The sequence below is a fragment of the Cydia fagiglandana genome, chromosome Z, assembly GCF_963556715.1.
Source record: "Cydia fagiglandana chromosome Z, ilCydFagi1.1, whole genome shotgun sequence".
In the NCBI taxonomy this organism is placed as follows: domain Eukaryota; kingdom Metazoa; phylum Arthropoda; class Insecta; order Lepidoptera; family Tortricidae; genus Cydia; species Cydia fagiglandana.
In genome coordinates this window covers 16,939,363-16,960,262 of record NC_085959.1, presented here as the reverse complement: position 1 = coordinate 16,960,262, position 20,900 = coordinate 16,939,363, and the positions used below count along the sequence as shown (strand labels likewise).

Below are 20,900 nucleotides of genomic sequence, written 5' to 3'. Positions count from 1 at the left end.
GAAAACAGGTATCTTTGTGTGGAAAATTGGCAGTTTTCATCACTCTTCGAGTAATATATTGCTGATGACGTGATTTCTTCTAAATTTGCTACGCGGTGGCCACATTCTTGCTACATAATGATACCATGTTAAATATTGATGGCGCTGCTTCTGGCCACATCAGGATTAGGGTATCTATATCTACGCGCGCCGCGCACTGACAACTTCAATTCAACGATAACATTCAGCAGTGTGACCCTGAATCATTTATTTTGTGCACAATACAGGAACCAACATGTATCAATGGCAAACTAACAATATCACAACCTATAAATTATAAGATCTACATTATTAAAAGAATAAAAACGAATACAAAAAACATAATGAAGAAAAAATGTAAATCAAATGTGTATGTTTATCAAAACGTAGGTGTCTACCTATTTTCCATAATAAAATAATGATACTTAAAATATAAATCTACAATTAAGTTTACAGCTATATTTTGTATTATTATAATTTTTTGTTACATGTCAGGAGGTAAGCATTTCATTGTCGGCGTGGCGGTCGTCTAACGTTACATATATGTACATTATTTGCATAGGATTAGGTACACAATGCGCTGCAGTATTCTACACTCGTATTTGGCTGATGGACAAACGGACAGAGCTACTTAAAATAATTAGCTTTGTACAATGTATTGGTATGACCAGACAAAGATATTAGAAACTAATATAAATAATAAGTCTACTAAACATTTTCTTCTTAAATTAAGTATAAATATTAGGTACTTACAGAAAAATCGTGGAATGACTCATCATTTTTAATACAACAGTTTTACTGTTCGTACAAACAAATGACAACTTGTATCTTCATAACACTATAGGTACCTATCATCAGAACAAATACTTACTTTCCAAATAAAACGGCCCGTGTTTACAAATTACAATGTACCTATAAGGCTTAATATTATATTATATTACACCCACTCACTCCTACACAAATACACATTTACCAAAACAACCAATCACATGTACCAAAAAGTACGGTCGACGTCAGATATATCAGACCGGCCGAGGTGTTCCAAAATACCTTAAAACACACTCTAATATATAGCAGAGCGATATTTGTGAACGCCTTGGCCGCTCCGATATATCTAATGGCATAAAATATCAAATAATCACAAAGTAAACACATCTACTTGTCCCAAGGTTATCAAATGAAAATAATAACAACAGTCCCTAACTGTTAAGGTAGCGACAATTAGTTCAATAATTATTATTACCTTTATTGAAAGACTATATTTTTGCTTACACTTTAAAACAGAGAAAGTAATCAGGAACGACTTTGTACGGTTTGTACCTACACAGAATATCGCACGCGATTGCCGCGCAATATGAGGGTCGCGGGGTTATTAATGTTATTATATTGCCGTAAATAACTTGTTAGTTTTACTTATACGTACTCTACCCCTCTTATAGAATTACTATTAACACTTTAAGCACATCTTACCTTACAGAAGATGTTTGAATAATCACTTGTTTACATATTCGATAATAACATTTTTATAATATAATAAACATTTATACAATTAACAAAGCTCACTTATAGTTGTGTATGGGTTTGATGAGTCAGTATATCGGTAGTAGGTATTATATTCCTGTCTCATTTCTTAATTCAATTAGGTAAGCGTAATATATAAATGATAAACCATATTGTTGGGCACAGCTCAGCTTGTTAACGATAACACCGCCAAGCTCCCTTTTCTAAAGTTGGTTCCGTTAGTAGGTATAATGTTGTAAATTTAGGCAAATTTACATGATTAATGATGATGTCAAAAAATAGTTGCTAACAAGTCTGCATTATGTGCAGTCAAAACATAAACTTAATATGTCTAAACAAGGATGGAAGCGGATAGCAACCCGTAGCATGTAGACTTAGGGAAAACCTACAAATTATTTCTTATCGATTCAATTAGGAAACAAAGCGTAACATAACATGTAACGGAAGTGTCTAAGGCCTGTTGTTAAAGAGTTGTTCGACGACGGCGGGCTCGGCGAGCGTGGAGACGTCGCCGACGTCGCGGTCGCCGACGGCCACCTTGCGCAGCACGCGGCGCATGATCTTGCCGGAGCGCGTCTTGGGCAGCCCGGGCGCGTACTGCACGGTGTCGGGCACGCCGAACGCGCCGATCCGCGCGCGCACCAGCTTGCGCAGCGCGTCCAGCATCACCGCGTCCAGCTGCACGCCGTCGACCAGCACCACGAAACAGTATAGCGACTCACCCTTGATGGGGTGCGGCTTGGACACGACGGCCGCCTCGGCCACGTGCGGGTGCTCCGTGAGCACGCCCTCCACCTCGGACGTCGACATCAGGTGGCCCGACACGTTGAGCATGTCGTCGATGCGCCCTGTCACCCACAGGAACCCGTCCTCGTCGCGACGAGCACCTGCACCAAAATACTACAACATCACGTGTCACTCTAGATAAATATGTTCTTAGCCCCTTATTCATACAACTTTCCACGCCTCTTATCCCTTTCGTACGAACACTTAAGTAAAAATAGGCCAAAATACATATGATATGAGTCAAAGGCGACACAATCCAGACCCCGAAAAGAAAGCAAGAGAGCAAAGGGCCGGCGGCGGCCCTCGTAATGTTTGGAACCGAGACCACCTCGTTAAGTTTTAGTAGAACGACAGATAATGGTGAGTTACCATCGCCAGTGCAGTAGTAGCCAGGGAACTTGGAGAAGTAGACCTGCTCGTAGCGGTCGTGGTCGGCCCACAGCGTGCGCATGACGCCGGGCCAGGGCCGCGCGAACACCAGGTAGCCCTCGCCGGGGCCCTCGATCACGGCGCCGCTCTCGTCCAGAAGCGTCGGCTCCACGCCGAAGAACGGGAAGCCCTGAAACGACCAACCTCTGGTATAAACACATAACACAGTAGTGTTTGTTGTGAATGTTTTGGGCTTATCAGTAGATAAGCCCAAAACATTAGGTACAATAAGTAGAACAGTTAAGACTACTCGTAGTGCCTAAATTGTTAAAACTATGACGTCGGATCGCATGTCTAATGTCTATAGTCAGACCGTAAAAAGTCTGCAGCGATTTTGATAGCCCACGCAGTGCAAGTGTCATTTTAAACGTCAAACTTCAATGAGATTATGACGTTTACATAACACTTACACTGCGTGGGCTATCAAATCCGCCGCAGACTTTATTTGGTGTGACTACTTATAGATCGCTTCATTTTTTATAACTTTTTGCTTCTCCCATAGAAAATGGACCAGGCAAAATGAATGAAACAGTCAATTTTTTTTTCGAGTTGATGCCATAGTAAAAGTGGCTCAGTATAATCCCAAAACCTCCCTGGCAACGGGATTGCACTTATTTTTTGGCCATCGTGTACGTGGTAAACTCATGCTAAGTCATGTTAAAGGTAGTGAAATAGCGCGTACCGCAGCGCCGGGCTTCATCGGCGTGGCTCCCGGCAGGCTGGTGATGACGTGGCCACCGGTCTCGGTCTGCCAGAAGGTGTCGGCTATGGAGCAGCGACCGTTGCCCACCAGGTTGTAGTACCACAGCCACGCCTCGGGGTTGATCGGCTCGCCCACGCTGCCCAGCACCCGCAGCGACATTAAATCGTGCCTGATAATAGTGAAACAGACATCCTGGTAATATTACGTACATACATATAAATGAAGAGTAAGCGCGAACAAACTTACGCTAACAAGCAAGCGACAGCCGTCGATAATACGCATTTACGAGTTTTATAGAGAACAATAATTATAAAAACTATAAAAAGTATTGACTGACCACAGATTGAAGACGGGTAGAAGTTTTAAAAGTAAAACAAAAATAAGATGTGAAAAGTTACGTATACTAAACGGCCTTAATTAAAATTTTACTGGCACTATTAAATGCTGGATGCACGCCTGCAGGGTGCACGCAATCGATGAAATTATCTTCTGTATTGCAATTATAGAAATAGAAACAATACCTAATATTCATAACGCGAATATTCAATGTCATTAGTGTTCTTATGTAAACTGATACCTACTACTTGTTGGTACTTTATATTTTTACGTCATTTTAAATTTCTATAAGTAAGTTACAAATGAGAAATGGGTACTATAATATCATTCTTGCCCAGGCTATTCTTAGGCAGACATTTTCAGAGAAATATAAACACTTTAATTCGTTATTGAACTTATTAATGTTACCAAGTACTAGAAGAGTAAATAATAAACGTAGTATACATATAAACGTAAATCAAATCATTTTTTGTCTTTTGGTTTAACCCAACAAGGACAGAAAAGATAAATAGGCACATTTAGTACTTACCTATTCAACAATTTGAAAGTAAAAATTTGTAATACTGAAAATTGAGTCAAGTTAGCTGATGCCCTCAAGCAGACAGGAGCAGGCTTTCGCAGGAAACCCCTGCCTTAAACCAAAGCATTAGCACTACATTATGCACAAAGCACTCAGAGCATTAAACCAAACTTACCTTTTAACGGGCTCCTCGCCAAACTTGGTGAGGGTTCTGATGGCGGTGGGCGCGGTGTAGAACTGCGACACCTTGCACTTCTCCACCACGGCCCAGTAGCGGTCGTGGTCTGGGTAGAACGGGGTGCCCTCGAACTACATACAAAATAATACTTAGTGCCTGTTGCTCTCATTTTTTGTAGACCATTTATTATAATTTATTTTCAAGGAAGGGTTCATATTACATTGGACCACACATTTTTAAATAGGTACTTAAATAACTTCAATGTCTTCCGTCATTCTTCAATCCATCATTCCAATCACTACACACTCACTTCTTCTTCTTCTTCCTCGCGTTATCCCGGCATTTTGCCACGGCTCACATAGGAGCCTGGGGTCCGCTTGACAACTAATCCCATGATTTGACGTAGGCACTTAGTTTTTACGAAAGTGACTGCCATCTGACCTTCCAACCCAGAGGAGAAACTAGGCCTTATTGGGATTAGTCCGGGTTCCTCACGATGTTTTCCTTCACCGAAAAGCGACTAGTAAATATCAAATGATATTTCGTACATAAGTTCCGAAAAACTCATTGGTACGAGCCGGGGTTTGAACCAGCGACCTCCGGATTGCAAGTCGCACGCTCTTACCGCTAGGCCACCAGCGCTTGTTATTACACTTATTACACTCTCACTACACTCTCTAAAAGTGGGTAATGTCAATGTCATAATTATCATTACTCGTGAATCTCGTGAGTCTCTGGACCGTAATACATATAAGTAGTCTTTCGATTACATTGTAATGTTATACCTATACTAATACTTCCGACTGCCGTTACAATATCAAGGTTCCACCCAAGGTGAAGGCTAAGCTAGAGTCGTCAGGAAGCCGGCCGAACTTCCATTCCTTCTGATAAAATTGTCACGAGCATGAGTTATCCGGGTCAGCCTCAGTACTCAGTTTAGATTCAGTTATGTTTTTTTATGACCCATTTTGTACCTTGTCACAGTCACAATAGTATGAGGTCTCTACTTTCATATTAATTGTCACTGTGGCAAGGTATGAAATGGGTCTTAAATTAATACCTTCCCCCGTACCTACATGGAGTACAAAGCTTTCAGCATACATGCCAACACGAATCTTATTAGTCCATACCCTACCCCGGCATTTTGGGTGCGGAAATGATTTTTGTGTAATTTATAACTTTGTTTATTGTAAAATAGTTACCCAACTATAATTAAAAATAGGTAGCTCCAAATTTACTTAGAAATGTTAAAATAGTTTCTGTTATTACAATCTATATACTTACCTATATTTTATGGCTAGTGTAAAACATTTACGCACCCAAAAATCCGAGTCATGCTTATTACATCGTTTTTAGGTTCAAAATTCAAGACATTTTACCTACACGCGAGTTCTTTACCGTAGACACATTACCACATCCGAGTTATATGATACTCCTTTGAAAGTTATCTGTATGTAGACTAAACACTCTAATTAAGCCGGGCCAAACGGTTTTTAGGGTTATGTAGCCAAAATGGCGAAATCGGTTAGGTTTCGTCATGTCCGTCCGTCTGTCTGTCAGAATCTTACAGTATTTAACTCGATAATTACAAGCTACATTTTGACAAAATTAGGAAGAGGAGTTTTTTGTGCTTAAATTAAAAATTTCTAGGGGGCACTTTATACATGTATGTATCTAAAAGTACCTAAATGAAAAAAATATTCAGTAAGCATGTACGACTATTCTACGTGTTGGAGTACCTGCTACTGACTACAAATTTTTTTATGATGAAGCAAATACAGTGGAACCTGGATAATTGCAATCTCAAGGGACCGGCCAGTTTTTGTCAATTAACCAGGTTTTTCATTTAAGCAGGTCGTGTCAATTAACGAGGTTCAAAAAATCGTTGTGTCAATTATAGAGGTTTTCATTAATAGAGGTTGCGTTCTGACAAATTTATTTTATGGAGGTGCAAATAATCATTTAATGTAGATTTACACGCTTACGTTCTAGATTTCTGGTCTATATATTGCTTCTGTCTATACTTGCACTTTTATACTACATTAATTACCACTTTATTTTCTTATCATTTGGGTTTAAAAAAATCCCTTGAATTGTAGAAGAAAGTTTTATTAGAATGTGAAAAGCATACTTTGTTTTTTAATGATCAAAACTATTTCACCTACTACAGGCTGTGATAGATACCCAATAAATAAATTAAATTCTGGGTGAAGATATAAATAAAATGATAATTGCTATTAAAATATTGTTTCTACTGTCTACAACTACATTATTTCAATTACAGAGGTAATAAGTAAGACTCGTTTCAATAATAGAGGTAAAAACAAGAGCAAAAATAACGGTTTTTTTAGCACAGTGTCAATTATAGAGGTCTTAAGTTGCGATGTGGTCAATTACAGAGGCAAAATTACGAAAAGTACTAAAATCTAAATTGCAATTATAGAGGTTCCAAAATTTCAATTATAGAGGCCTTTTGGTCTCAAGGGACCGGGACCGGACTTTTGATTGCAATTATTGAGGTTTTCCATTTATCCAGGTGCCAATTAACCAGGTTTCACTGTACTTCTGAAAATAAATGCTTCGAGCCTCCAATAGAATTTATCAGCTAATCCCTCCCCGCCCCGTAAAAGCGTATGGTTTATGCGATATGGAGGGTTCCGTATCTGCGGCCCGACACGCACTTGGCTGGTTTTTGTGATTAACAAACCATTTTTATGATAAAATAAATGATTTTAAATAGTTTAACCTATTTATGGCAATGAAATATAAGCAATATACATATATGTTATATTATAATTACGATGCCCCAGTGCCGGTACTCGTAGATCGTAGGAATTAATTTTCAGATTTAGATTTTGGATGAGATAGTTACAAACTATGGATGCTTTTTGCTTTAACATGGTTGTGTACGCTAAGTGTGTAACACTAGTGACTATGAGCCCTATTCGGATTTTGAAATAGACATCTTTTAGACATCACCATGATACGATAACGATATGTTTAAGATCTAACCTGTCAGATTTGACATTTGCTCGATTCTGGAGATACTCTTGAACGATTTCCACAGGATATGACTTAGAGATCCAATTCACATCTAATAGATATCTTACTCTATCTAACGTAAAAGTGACATTGGTTGCCCGAATTGCGCTGCAAAAGAGAACTAGTTGATATCTAAACTATAACGTATCTAGAATGGATCTAGTACGTGTCGTCTCTTGTGAATATCTTGAAGTTCGAATACGGCAGTAATGAGTATTAGACGCTAGTTTGTATCATATATCAGAATGTTCTAGTACTATTATTATCCATGACATTGTCAGAGCGGCTACCGCGAAAAACAAAATTCGCAAATCTTTCTCTTTTACTCCAACGAAATTTGCAATTTGCGAACTTCGATTTACGCGGTTATAGCCCAGTTTCGAGTTACTATCAAGTATGGCTTGTCCTAGTAAATAACAAAACATTCCGCGACAGAATCATACACACTAACAGAAGTATAATTTTCCATTTCAAAATGTAAATTATAGAGAACCCAATGCCAAAGAACTACGTAGTCTCCAAAACATAGTACTTACATATCTATACGAGACAATCAAAACAAGAAGAAAATAATCAGATGAGTAGCACGGTGAGTATGCTCGTGCGATAGAATCGGAAATCATTCATATATGTTTAAGGAAGCAACTAGGCACTAGGCACAGGTTTTAGTATAATAATTTGCATTACTATGTTCTCAGCTCAGCGGCGGGGACCCTTCGTAGTCAGGTCAGTCGAGCAACTTAAGGTGGCCACTGACGAGCCTTCTAACAGTCCAAATAGCGTGACTGCAATCCAAAATGGATCCGTGAATGTCAAAAACGTACAATGTTTAATATTAGGATGCCGTCCATTTGGATGAATCCATTGTAACGGCATCCATTTGGAAGGCTCGTCAGTGGCCGGCTTTAGATACGCTCGTCTTGGGATAGCGGTCTAAAGGCACTTGTCATTGTAACAAGTGTCTTCAATGACCTCTATTACATTTGTTTACAGATGCCTTAACGCCAGCCTATTATCGATATTGCAAAATAATATGTCAACTGTGGAAAGTTAGTATAATAGATATTACTGATGTTCGTCACTCGTGCCGAGATATGGCAGATGTAGGTACACGTGATTATGTTTATTTTATCAATATATCCTTTACTTAGTTTACTAACTGCGGCATTCACACGACAATGTTAAGCTACATAATTATAAGTACCAACTCGTAGATATTCTTTTTGGGAGTGGACTAAGTAAGTAAACCTACATACATGACAATTCAATATTATGATGACAATGGAACTATTGATAATGGAAACAGGAGGTGGCCATGGGAACTCTGTGATAAAACAACGCAAACTAATTGTGTTTGGGGTTGTTACAATTGTCTCGATGAGTCTTAATTGCACGTAGAAAGAAAAGTACAGTCCAAGCTTGTACCAAAAATGAATCTATTGCTTAAAACTTGCTGTGGGTTGTAAGTGGCTGGCTTAGAGGATATAACCAACGGAGACGCCATGTCTATAATTTTCGGTACAAAATAGTCTGCTGTGTTTTGCGGGGGAGGGGCACATCAAATGTATACGTAACGTAAACATAGCCATGTCAGATAAACGTCAGTCCAGACATGTGGTTGACATGTAGTTGACCATTGGCCTCCTATTTTCGGCAGAGGGGAACGCCTGTTAATGACCACTCCGTTTGGTTATATTCTCTAAGGTGGCTGAACAAAATTACCTAAATATTATGTACCACCCGTAAAGAAATAAGTCACATTGTACTCGTAACTAACTATAGGTACTATGCCAGTGGTTCTGTGACCTCGCCCTCATAGACCTCGCGAGCATAAGTGAAAACTGAATAAATGTATGGTTCCGCCATTTAGAAAATAATCTAATAAGTCTATCTCGCCGCGAGATACTGTCGCGCCAATCATGTGCTTGGGGTGCTGATCGAGTCGACATCGGCGTTGCACCAGGAGACAGCCTTGTCCCGGTAGTCGGACATGTAGCGTAACGACTCCGCCACGACATTGCGCGACTGGCGACGCCGGCGGTGGCAACCATAGGGCATAGGCTGGAACGAGACACAGTGATCGGACCTTTCGTTTCCACCTATAGTTGCTGCCTCTCCGGTCGCCAGTCGCGAGTTGTCGTAGCCGAACCGTAAGGTGGCATTGTACATTACTTACGAGGACAGAGGTGGCGGCGTTGGCGAGCGGTGCGTACACGACGTAGGTGTGGCCCGTGATCCAGCCGACGTCGGCGGTGCACCAGTACACGTCCTTGTCTCTGTAGTCGAACACGTAGCGGAAGGTGGTGGCGGCGTACAGCAGATAGCCGGCGGTGGTGTGCAACACGCCTTTCGGCTTGCCGGTGGATCCGCTACAAAAAAAAATCAAGCTTGAATTGCACTTTTTATGAGTTTTTCGGAAGTCATCTGGGCGCCTTCTTTCGCGGACAAATACAAACAGAAATTATAATTAGGTAATAGGTACATACCTGGTATAGAGCATGAACAGCGGTTCCTCTGCACCCATCCATTCTGGCGGGCAGAAGGTGGATTGGCCCTCCATTATGTCATGCCACCACACGTCTCTGTCTTCCGTCCATTTGTACTGTAAAATAACGCTTTTGATTTATCATTTCACCCACATAAAGTTATAGTTTACAACCTAGCTTATATGCACGACTTTTTAGGCCTAGCTGCGGGGACTGAGTGATTTTAATTTGAAAAGGGGAACGGTGCCGGATCGCGACCAATTTTGAGCAGAAGATGTGATGTTTCTTAAGTTCCTTGCGCTGCAAAATAGAAGTAGCGAAGGTACCTTACCTCGCTTTGCCCCACTCACCAGACATTTTTGGTAGTGGGACAAAGATATCTTAACTTCTCCTGTGTGGCTGATAATGTGCCAGTGCTCTATTCCGGCATTGTTTCAGCGAAGGGGTTAAAGTACGAAGTGAGGGATATTCTAGACTCAAACTCATTCTTACCAAAGACGAGACATCATCGGGCAGTTTCCCACAGGGCGTGACTCTCTGGAGGTGCGACACGACGATGCACTTGTCGACCTTGTGGTTGTATTTGGCCTTCGCCTTCTGCATGGCCTCGTCGCAAGTGTTCTTGAGCACTAGCAGCTTCTCGCCGCGCCACCCGCCGTCCGCCGTCACCAGCACCTTGGCCTTGCAGCTCGCCATCCTCTCCGCGAGCGAATCCGAAGAAAACCCTGCGAACTGTACGGCCATGTTATTACATAAATTAATTACATCCGAAGCATACAATTTGGCAACACATCTGTCATCTTCGAAGATACCGAAAATTTTAACCAGCTCACCAGCTCGAAGAAGCTCTCTATACCGATAAAAATCAGCGTGCAAATCCTACAGTGGCAAAATACTAGATTCAACGAGCATCCGAATTATTTTCTCACGCTAACTGGTAGAATTAACATTTGCGCGATCATGTTGTATGGTAAATGTTTATAAACAATAATTTGGACTTTCTATACCTACCTAAGTATCTTTAGCGGTTGATTCCAGATTTCAAATATTGTTCGGTTTAAAGATCTTTATTTCTCATAAGAATAACAGTTATTCACTTATATGAGAAAATACAACAATCGATTAAAAATTTAATTAAATTAGTGAGCAAACTTATAAATATGATGATCGTGCCGCGCTAGTAAGTATGTACGTAGTAAAAATACAATTTATTTTTATATCTAACAAAAGCGGTGCGTGTCAGGTAGAAACAAAACATGCAAACAAGTTTAATAGAAGTGTATTGTTGGTAGTAGTATCTCTTATACTTAGTTTTATTATCATATATAGATTTACCTATTTATTTGTATACTTAGTTAACATAGTTGCGCACTTTTGGTAGGGAAGACCACCGTCGAGGTATCCAATACTCCTTGACAACACAGTTTGTTGTCAAGGAGTATTGGAAGAGTATATCAATGGAAACCTTTTCAGTGTTAAATAAAAGTGTTTTTTAATACAATTGCTCAAAAAGTTTAGTTTTTGTAGCTGCAAATCGTGCGTAAAGTTTGATTTTTTTACACTAGTGCTAAAAAGTAATCTGATTGATACTTTTTAAATAAATGAGTATTATTCGAGACCCGCTTATAAATGACCCACCTGAACAACGTGCGATTGGGCATAAAGGAGTATTAATCGAGACCCAATAGTATTACTCGAACAACGGGCGATTGAATGAAGCTGTCGTTCGTACACTGCACTTAAGAATATAAATTTAATTTAATTAATTAGATAGTATATCAATATAAAGAAATAAAAAAAGATTCATGTTTTTTTACATAATTATATGTTCTGAAATAATAATACAATTTCTCTTCAATTGGCATAATGCTGACAACAGTGACAACAGAATCCCCATTGAAAAAAAACCGGGCAAGTGCGAGTCGGACTCGCGCACGAAGGGTTCCGTACCATAATGAAAAAAAACTAAAACAAAAAAAAGCAAAAAAAAAACGGTCACCCATCCAAGTACTGACCCCTCCCGACGTTGTTTAACTTTGGTCAAAAATCACGTTTGTTGTATGGGAGCCCCATTTAAATCTTTATTTTATTCTGTTTTTAGTATTTGTTGTTATAGCGGCAACAGAAATACATCATCTGTGAAAATTTCAACTGTCTAGCTATCACGGTTCGTGAGATACAGCCTGGTGACAGACGGACGGACGGACCTTTGAAACCTCGGTACTCGTGCAAAATGACATACTTCTCGCACTTATATCGAAAACTACTATTATGTAATTTATTAGTTCAGTTATATTTGTATAATAAACGTCCCAAATGAATTTGTATCTTATCTTATTTTATTTACGTACATTTTCGTTGCTCGAGTAAGATAGTTTCATTGCTATGTTTGGTATGTGTACATTTACTTTTTTAGATTGTTAGAGAAAAGCTCTATAAATGCCTCAGCGGAATTGGGGGATTGTCTGTTTCAGCTCTTGGCAGTGCTAGACTTCGTTAAAAATGTAGATACTTTTACGTTTGCTTTTATTTTCAACCCCTTGTCAACCCCTACATGACGCAAACAAAGGGAGGCTGTTATATTTAGATGACTCGCCTCGTCGCATTCGTTGGCGAAAGAGTTTGTGAAATCGAGCCTGACTGATAACTTTAGAACTTGAGCGTTGCTTTTATATTTTGCCATTTTATATCTTGTGGCCTTTTTTGGCACTCTTGTGTTATTTCTATATACCTAGTCAGGGTCGCGAGCCGTTTTCATCCTTATAGGAGAAAAAAGTGTCCTAAAATTTCTATACATTTTTCAAACTTTCCTTATTGTTACCGCCATACAAAGCGTATGGGGAAATGGTAACACAATAGGAAAAAAACTATGGGACATTTTTTTATCCCATTAGGATCGGAAGAGCTCGTGATTCTGAGTAGAAATAACACCAAAGTGGCAAAAAAATCACAATAAATAAAAATGGCAAATAATAAAAGAAACGCTCACTTACCACAACGGAATGGATGGCACCGATCCTCGCGCACGCCAGCATGCACACCACCGTCTCCAGAATCATGGGCATGTAGAGAGACACGCGGTCTCCCTTCCCCACGCCGTTATCCTTCAGAGCGTTGGAGAACTGGCACACCAGGTCCATCAGCTTCCTGTACGTGATGCGGCTGTAGTCGTCCGGGTGGTTTCCTTCCCTGAAAAATGGTTTTGCTTTGTATTTTTTTTACCATGGCGAAAAGCGATGTTGCATTGCGTAATGACCGCTTGAATTCCAGGGGCGTCATATTCGGATTGCCACTACATTCTCAGCACCACGTGGGCCGCTGGCGGTCCACAAAATTTCGGGTGATCCATCAGGCCACTATGAATGTTAAGTAGATAACTTTATCAGCACAACAGGTGGACCGTTAAGCAGTAGAAACCTGTCAGCCCATTATTAGAACCCTTTTAGATTCGGCTGTTAGTTTAACTACTTAACAACACAACATCTATCACCGTATATATCCCTTCTCCGCGTCAGTCCGCTTGCAGTCGCCTACAAGCTTCCATTGCCATTTTTTTATTAATTGACTGAGTTAATTACCTACTGTAACGTAATGGACGGATTGAAAAATATATTTATGATGATTTCAGGATACTTTTTCTCTAATGAAATGATAGTCATGATTCTGAGTAGAATAACATAAAAAAGTGGTACAACTTTAAATAGCCCAGCTGACACATATGTTTAGGCATTGACAGGCGTAATTACGTACTTTATGTACATAATATTGTAATGTAAAAGTCAAAGATCAATTAGTGCCAATTGGTTGTTATGTAGGTACATAGTTATTTGGGGCTTCTACAAAATTGGAGCGTAAGGAAATTCCATGCATTTTCAAATTTTCTCAAAAGAAAGCAAAGTGGGCAGTTTCAATTTTCGAGCGCAAGTAAATATAGAGGTAACACAAGGCACTGCTTAGAATAGCAACAGTGCCTTACCGATCTAAATCATGATCGTGAATCGTATGATTCATGGTCATGGTATCAGAACGAGTTTTCGCAAAGGCCATTATCAATAAGTAATTACTATGTATTACGCAGGGTCAATATAAAACTGTACCTTTATTATCCGGATGAATGCGACATTTCCCTGTTTAATTATGAACAAGTAGGTGCTTCTAGCAGACATATAGTGTTACTACATCACAATACAACACTAGCCAGCACTTTCTTGAATAAGTAAGTAGGCTTGCACCCTACTCGTAATTTCATAACAAAAAATGCAAGTGAAAGCAAGGTGACCGTTGATTTAAGCACTACCAATCTAGTCATGCACTGATAAACATTACAATTTTCACAGCAATATAAAAATAGTAGTTAATGTGACTGCTACATAATAAAAGGCATTAAAATACATGTGTGGAGTGTGGGTTTATGAAATGAACGAAACCGTGAGTTTCATAAAAGCATTTAATGCCTAATTATGTACCTACAGTTACATATACTACATCATTTACATACATACTGGTATTATGTATAGGTTCTCTATAATATATTCAGGAACGGAACCGAATGTTACGGCCGGCGTTAGGACCATCGGCATCGTTCTTTTAGATAGACCCACAGCAAAAAGTCAGTCCTGACAGCTCCTGAGCTTTAAGCGAAACCCGATCCTTAACTAATTTGTCGTATCTACTTTAATATAAAATAACTTTCATGCAACAACTGTAAAATTTTCCGACAATACAAAATGGCGACAAGAAAAGTTATATAAATAAGTAGGGTGGTATTCCACCTATCCAATGTATTTGTCCAATGTGTATTGCATCCCACATTTTGCTTTAACTAGAGTGCGACGCATTGTACAAAGAAATTGGACAGGTGGAATACCACTCTAAGTTGCCGATCCTGTACAATAGAGATAAGTAAGTCAAATAACTAACAGCCGAGAGAAACATACAGATTGTCATCTCGTATCACGTGCTTATCTAGACACGTGGCAGCGTATACGTGACAAGCCAAGTTCAAAAGAAGATAACTAGCGACTGGCGACACAGCGGCCGTGTGTTATATGACTACACCTTATAAAACAAAGTCCCCCGCCGCGTCTGTTTGTGTGTTTGTATGTTTGTTCGCGATAAACTCAAAGACTATTACTGAACGGATTTTCATGCTGTTTTCACCTATTTGATTCTTTAGAAAGGTGTAAGTGTATAATTATTAGTTAACCCGTGCGAAGCTGGGGCGGGTCGCTAGTTAATGATATTACACGAACCATTTGGAGCCACTTTTAACACCTACGTAACTCAAAATCTATTTAATATTAATATGTATTATATATGAAATTTGGTTCATTTAATAAGACCCTAAGGCTAACTAGAACATCAAATATTTATCATTAAGATACATACATCTAAATTTGGGATTTTTTCACTGAATTATTGACTAACTAAAGTTCATGATTTGTTTTGGTAGTTTGTGTACCAAGAAACTAAGTTTTAGAAAAATAACACAGGTACCTAGACAGATTTAATAGGCTACGTAAAAACTAGTCAAGTCAAATCCTCAACTTTAATGTAATCCCAAGCGAACTAACTACAACTTGCATGGCACCCATATAGATCTCAATAATTTTTCCGGCGACTTCAGCACCGGCGTATATTCTTAATATTCAACTTGGCTCTCATTTCACATTTATGTTTTTGATGGGATCAAACTTATCAGAGATAAGAAGCGTTCCTAGAAATGCTGCTACATCGGGATACATTTAAGTGCATAAATAAGTATCCCGTCTTCCTCGCGTTGTCACGGTTTTTTGCCACGGTCACGGTTCATCCGAGCCTAGACTCCGCTTGACAGATTTGGTGTAGGCGCTAGTTTTTACGAACCCGCGGGATTGCCATCTGACCCTTCAACCCCCTCTGAGCTCAACTAAACATTATTGGGATTAGTCCGGTTTGCACACGATGCTTTCCTTCACCGAAAAGCGATTGGTAAATATCAAATATCGTACAGTTAAGGTTAATATCGAAACGGACAAAGCACCAAAATTATATACCTAGATACCTACCTACGAATTGATTGCTCATACACGGTAGTGTGTACAAATTTTTGACACTGTGTCGAGGTTTGAACCTGCAGCCCCCGGATTGATGAAAGTCGCACACTTACCGCTAGGGTACAAGCGCTCTATATCTGACATTACCTATTAGTTTCCATGTGGTTAAATAATAATAATATTGGGCTTAGGGATGTGGCCCCATTGTCCACCTGGATTTCACCAGTGCAAATCAGCCAACTTAAGGCAGATTGAGTAGCAATTTCATTCCATGTTACCTAATCGCCTGAGCGTCCCAAGTGGGAGCGTGCCTTGACTGCCTTGTAACCATGCACGTGCCGAAGCAAAAGCTGAAGCCCCGACCTCTATCTCCCTTAGCCGTACATCCAGAATGGAGTCGCTAGAGCTACACTTTGTCGAGGGTAGATTGGCTATTACCAATCCCACCAAAAACATAAATGTAAAAAAGGAGAGCCAAGTTCAATACAAAAATTATGCTTGGCTGTGGGGCTCGCCGCAAAAAGAATGGAGATCTAAATGAGTGCCACTGCCAAGTTCTATGCAAAATCCAAATATGTATTTATAGGAACAAAATAACATTATAAACAAGTATTAAACTCTATTTCTTTGCTTTATGGCCAAGCCAAATCTAACCTACTTTAAGATCTCACATTTTTTTAAATAACAGCAATTGTTATAGGTATCCAATAAAGCAAAGAAATAGAGTTTAATACTTGTTTATAATGTTATTTTGTTCCTATAAATACATATTTGGATTTTGCATAGAACTTGGCAGTGGCACTCATTTAGATCTCCATTCTTTTTGCGGCGAGCCCCACAGCCAAGCATAATTTTTGTATTGAACTTGGCTCTCCTTTTTTACATTTATGTTTTTGGTGGGATATCAATACTTTTTGTAAAGAAAACTAGGCAGGTATTGAGATTTAATGTTTTTTCTTGTGTTTCCGCTGTATGGTTTTTACTTCTGTTCTTTGTATAATTATGTGGTGCCACGCGCCGCCGACGACACACCGTTGGCCGGTTGTTTAGAGGGTATTACAAGTTTTTAGTGTTCCGTACAAAACTTTGTTTATTTTGTATGGGGACACCACTTATTTTTTGACTTAACTTTATTTTAATATAGCAAATATAATAATACATATATTGGGGTAGTTTCAAATATCTGCTTACTGTAACGGTTCCAACGCTACAATAAAAAAATATTTTTTTGTATGGGGACCCCCTATTTTTTAACTTTTTTTTATTTTTAGATTTTTCCCTACGCTTACATACAATAACCGAGCTGGATTCCAAATTTCATCCTTCTAGGTCATCTGGAAGTAGGTTAGGTTTAGGTACTTATATGTCAGTCCCAATAAAAAGTGGTTTTTTTGTATGGGGACCCCCCCTATTTTTTAACTTTATTTTATTTTTAGATTTTTTCCTACGGTTACACACAATAACCAAGCTGGATTCCAAATTTTATCCTTCTAGGTCATCTGGAAGTAGGTTAGGTTTAGGTACTATAAGTCATAAGTCAGTCTTAAAATTTACGACTTTTTGACCTTCATACCTTTATAACCGTTTGAGCTAGCTTCATGAAATTTGGGCTTCTAGATATCCTTATGGATATAATTAAACACACGTAGTTTTATGTGTTTACGTCAAAGATGTTTTGAGTTATAGAAGGGTCAAAAGTGGCACCAAGTGGTTCGTGTAATATTACACTCGGCGCTGGCTAGCCAGTTCCTTTGCTTGAACTTGGCTTGACACGCTGCCGCGTGTCTAGATAAAGTCTAGTGATGCCTCTTTACCAAAGCTACAAATTTGCCCTTGAGTCATCTCTGATGGCCCCAACTCGCCCCACGGCCCACGGCAGCGTTTCAACTTTGAAGCCAAGTTCAAGAAAAAAGAACTGCGCATCGCAGTAAATAGCCGTGTGTTTTATAGGTACACGAAGTGATGAAGCAATTTCTTCGTCTTGTTCTTCGTTTGGACTTCTTATAATATCTATCAATCCTATCATTGCGTCCAGCTGTGGAATTGCATGACTTACCTACTGATGCGCCTTCGTAAATTATTATAAATTATAAATTAACCAAAATTGATAAATTTTCACATTAATATGTGGAAATTTGGGAAAATTTTCATATTATTAAAGAGAATCGAAGTTCCTCGTTTTCAAAACTAAGAGTTTCCTTGAAGCTTTCCTGAAATTTCTAAGAATTTTTCCTAACTGCAAACTTTCCACGACTTTCACAACTTTACGCGTGCATAATAACCAAATATAAATAGCAGTGAAGTTTATTATTTGATATACAGGCTGGATTTTTTTATGGGTATGGGGCAGTTAATACCTAGTCCCGTGATGCTAAATCTAATTAAAGAGAATTAATTAATTAATTAAAGAGAACTAACGTTCACAGTTCAAAGAAACGTTCTGTCAGCAAAAAAACTTTGGCTAGCTAGTTTTCAGGGTTCCGTACGGCCTACTGTCCACGGAAGCGTAGCTGCATAGACGCGTATTCGTCATTGTACGCTTGGTGTACGCTTGCTTGCAGCCTACATACAAAACCGCACAACTCTGTCCACGGAGCGGCAACGGCGCGTCAGCGACGCTGCATGCAAGCTTCATGCCGCCGGGCGTACTGCGTGTTATACGCCGGGCTGCATCGCACGGACAGCACGTTGCGTATTTGTGAGAAAACATGGCGGGAATGGCTGCAAAGTTTGTAAAATAGTGAAAAATGTCCTTTTACTCATTCTATAAAATGAATGAAATACGTTGTCATCTGCTGATAGTTCTCTTGCAGCTTCGAACAGTCTACAATGTATGTTTCTTTTTATATATGGATATGCCCAATATAAACGGCGTCGTCGCCGACTTCGAAGATAATAATAGGCCAAAATAACGTATTTATCACTGGACGACATCATCACGAATGAAAGAAAATGCAGGCTACGATACGCTTACGCTACGCTTCGTGGGCAACGTCAGTACGCCGGGCTGCATGAATGCTGCACGGCGATGCGTGCAGCGTCTATGCAGCTACGCCTCGTGGACAGTAGGCCTGCCTCAAAAGGAAAAAACGGAGCCCTTATAGGTTCACTTATAGTCTTTTATAGGTTCACTTTGTTGTCGGTCCGTCTGTCTTTCAAGACCCTTTATCTCGGGAACGCGTGGAGGTAATGTTTAAAAATAAAACCATACACGTACTCAGGTCTACGGTCCCTTCAAGCTGTAAAAAAATTTTTACTTCTAAGTTAACGTAAAAGAAATATTGCTTATTGTTTCATGCCGTATAAAACGTAGATTTCGACACTCTCAAGGGAATCAAAATTTATAAGGTACTTCCCGTTTACCTATGAAATTTGGTACCTAAGTAATATGGCTTTACACTACAAGTACAAGAAAATCTCAAAAGTATTTTGTAGGTATACGAGTAGGTACTTACGGATGTAGACCATGTGTAGAGATGCTCAATGAGATTGAGGTATTTTTTTTACTGACACTGATGAAATTCATCATCCTGTGTGGACAGGCCTTTAGGAAAAGTTCAACCTCAAGATTTGACTTGGAAAGTTAATAAGAAATTTTGGCTAAGAAATGATTCTCCTTCATGTTATACGCAAGTTTCTGTTTTTATACTGTAAGGAGTGTAAGGTCATCATAACTATCCACTCTTTGGTATGTTGGTAAAAACTAGCCAAGTCATAACCTTCAATTTATCCTAAGTTGTCTGCTTATTTATCTACAGAACTTGGCAATCATTTATATCTCAATAATGTTGTCGGTAAAGCCGACAACCACGCTCATTTATTATTTGAACTTGGCTCCCATTTCCACAGACGTGTTTTGTTACTTCGCTAAGCATGACGGGATGCGAGATGAATTAGACAGTATTTTGTGGGTTAGTTACATAATATTATATTAAGGGGGCTTTAGAGACAGGCAATTGGGCCAAGAGGAGTGATGTAAGGTAAGGAAAAATCAATAAGTTCTCGCGCCGTCTCCGTGGTGCATTCGCTCAGCTGACTATTGATTGTATACATATAGGTACTCATACGTAAAGTAGTATCCTTAACTTACCAGTAATAAGCTATCTTGTCCCCGTGCCCATTCCTCACATTGCGGTCCAATAAATTGAAGCAAATATTAGTGACTGCCCCTTCCATCCATTTGACAAAAATGTTCCCTTTATTCAGGTCGAAATTGTACGATACGAATTTGCCGGGCTGAGCCGGAGTCTGCCAATCGAATTCGCTCGCTATTTGAGACCAAAACTTTTCAGGATCATCTAATGATTGTTTATGCATTTCTTTGTATTTTTCAAAAGACGGCAATAGCGACTTTTCGACAACATAATCGGTAGGTTGGTAAACACGCGACATCGCGGCTGATTGCGTTCGTAATCGCCGCGTACAAGAAGACGCGTGTCTATTCACAACGAGGAACTCGCGGTTACTGACAATACTGACGTCTGACGTTCGTTACTGTGAAGTTTCAGTGTGTGCGTACATACGCGTATCGACCTTCTGTGGCTGTTATGTTGGTTTGGCACTTAGCACTCGCACCATAGACATAATATATATATAGACGTAGTCTCAGCGAGCTGTCACTGTTGCCACTTTTGTTTAGTGTACGATTAACAATGTGGCCCACGTTGCTGTAGCCATGTCGATAAAGTCATATCGATAAACTATCGACATTTCTTGCAATTTTAATTTTACTTCAAAGGCTTAACGATACCTAAAATGACCAAAAACGCTTTTATTCTTTATTGTGGTTATCAGATCACAATTTTATAGTCACTCCCCAGCAGGGAACCAAGGGAAAGTTCAGATA

General features: G+C 39.4%; 1 protein-coding gene across 1 annotated transcript; it reads right to left on the bottom strand.

Annotated features, from left to right (window-relative positions):
- Positions 1–209: 209 nt before the first annotated feature.
- Positions 210–20,540, bottom strand: LOC134679445 (acetyl-coenzyme A synthetase). The gene is made up of 9 exons (XM_063538359.1): positions 20,145–20,540; positions 13,013–13,208; positions 10,512–10,751; positions 10,020–10,135; positions 9,710–9,902; positions 4,489–4,622; positions 3,437–3,626; positions 2,695–2,884; positions 210–2,426 (listed from the first exon to the last, which is right to left on the bottom strand). Exons 1-9 carry the CDS (start codon positions 20,444–20,446, stop codon positions 1,990–1,992), a joined length of 1,998 nt encoding a protein of 665 aa, XP_063394429.1. The 5' UTR covers positions 20,447–20,540; the 3' UTR covers positions 210–1,989.
- Between the last annotated feature and the right edge of the window lie 360 nt (positions 20,541–20,900).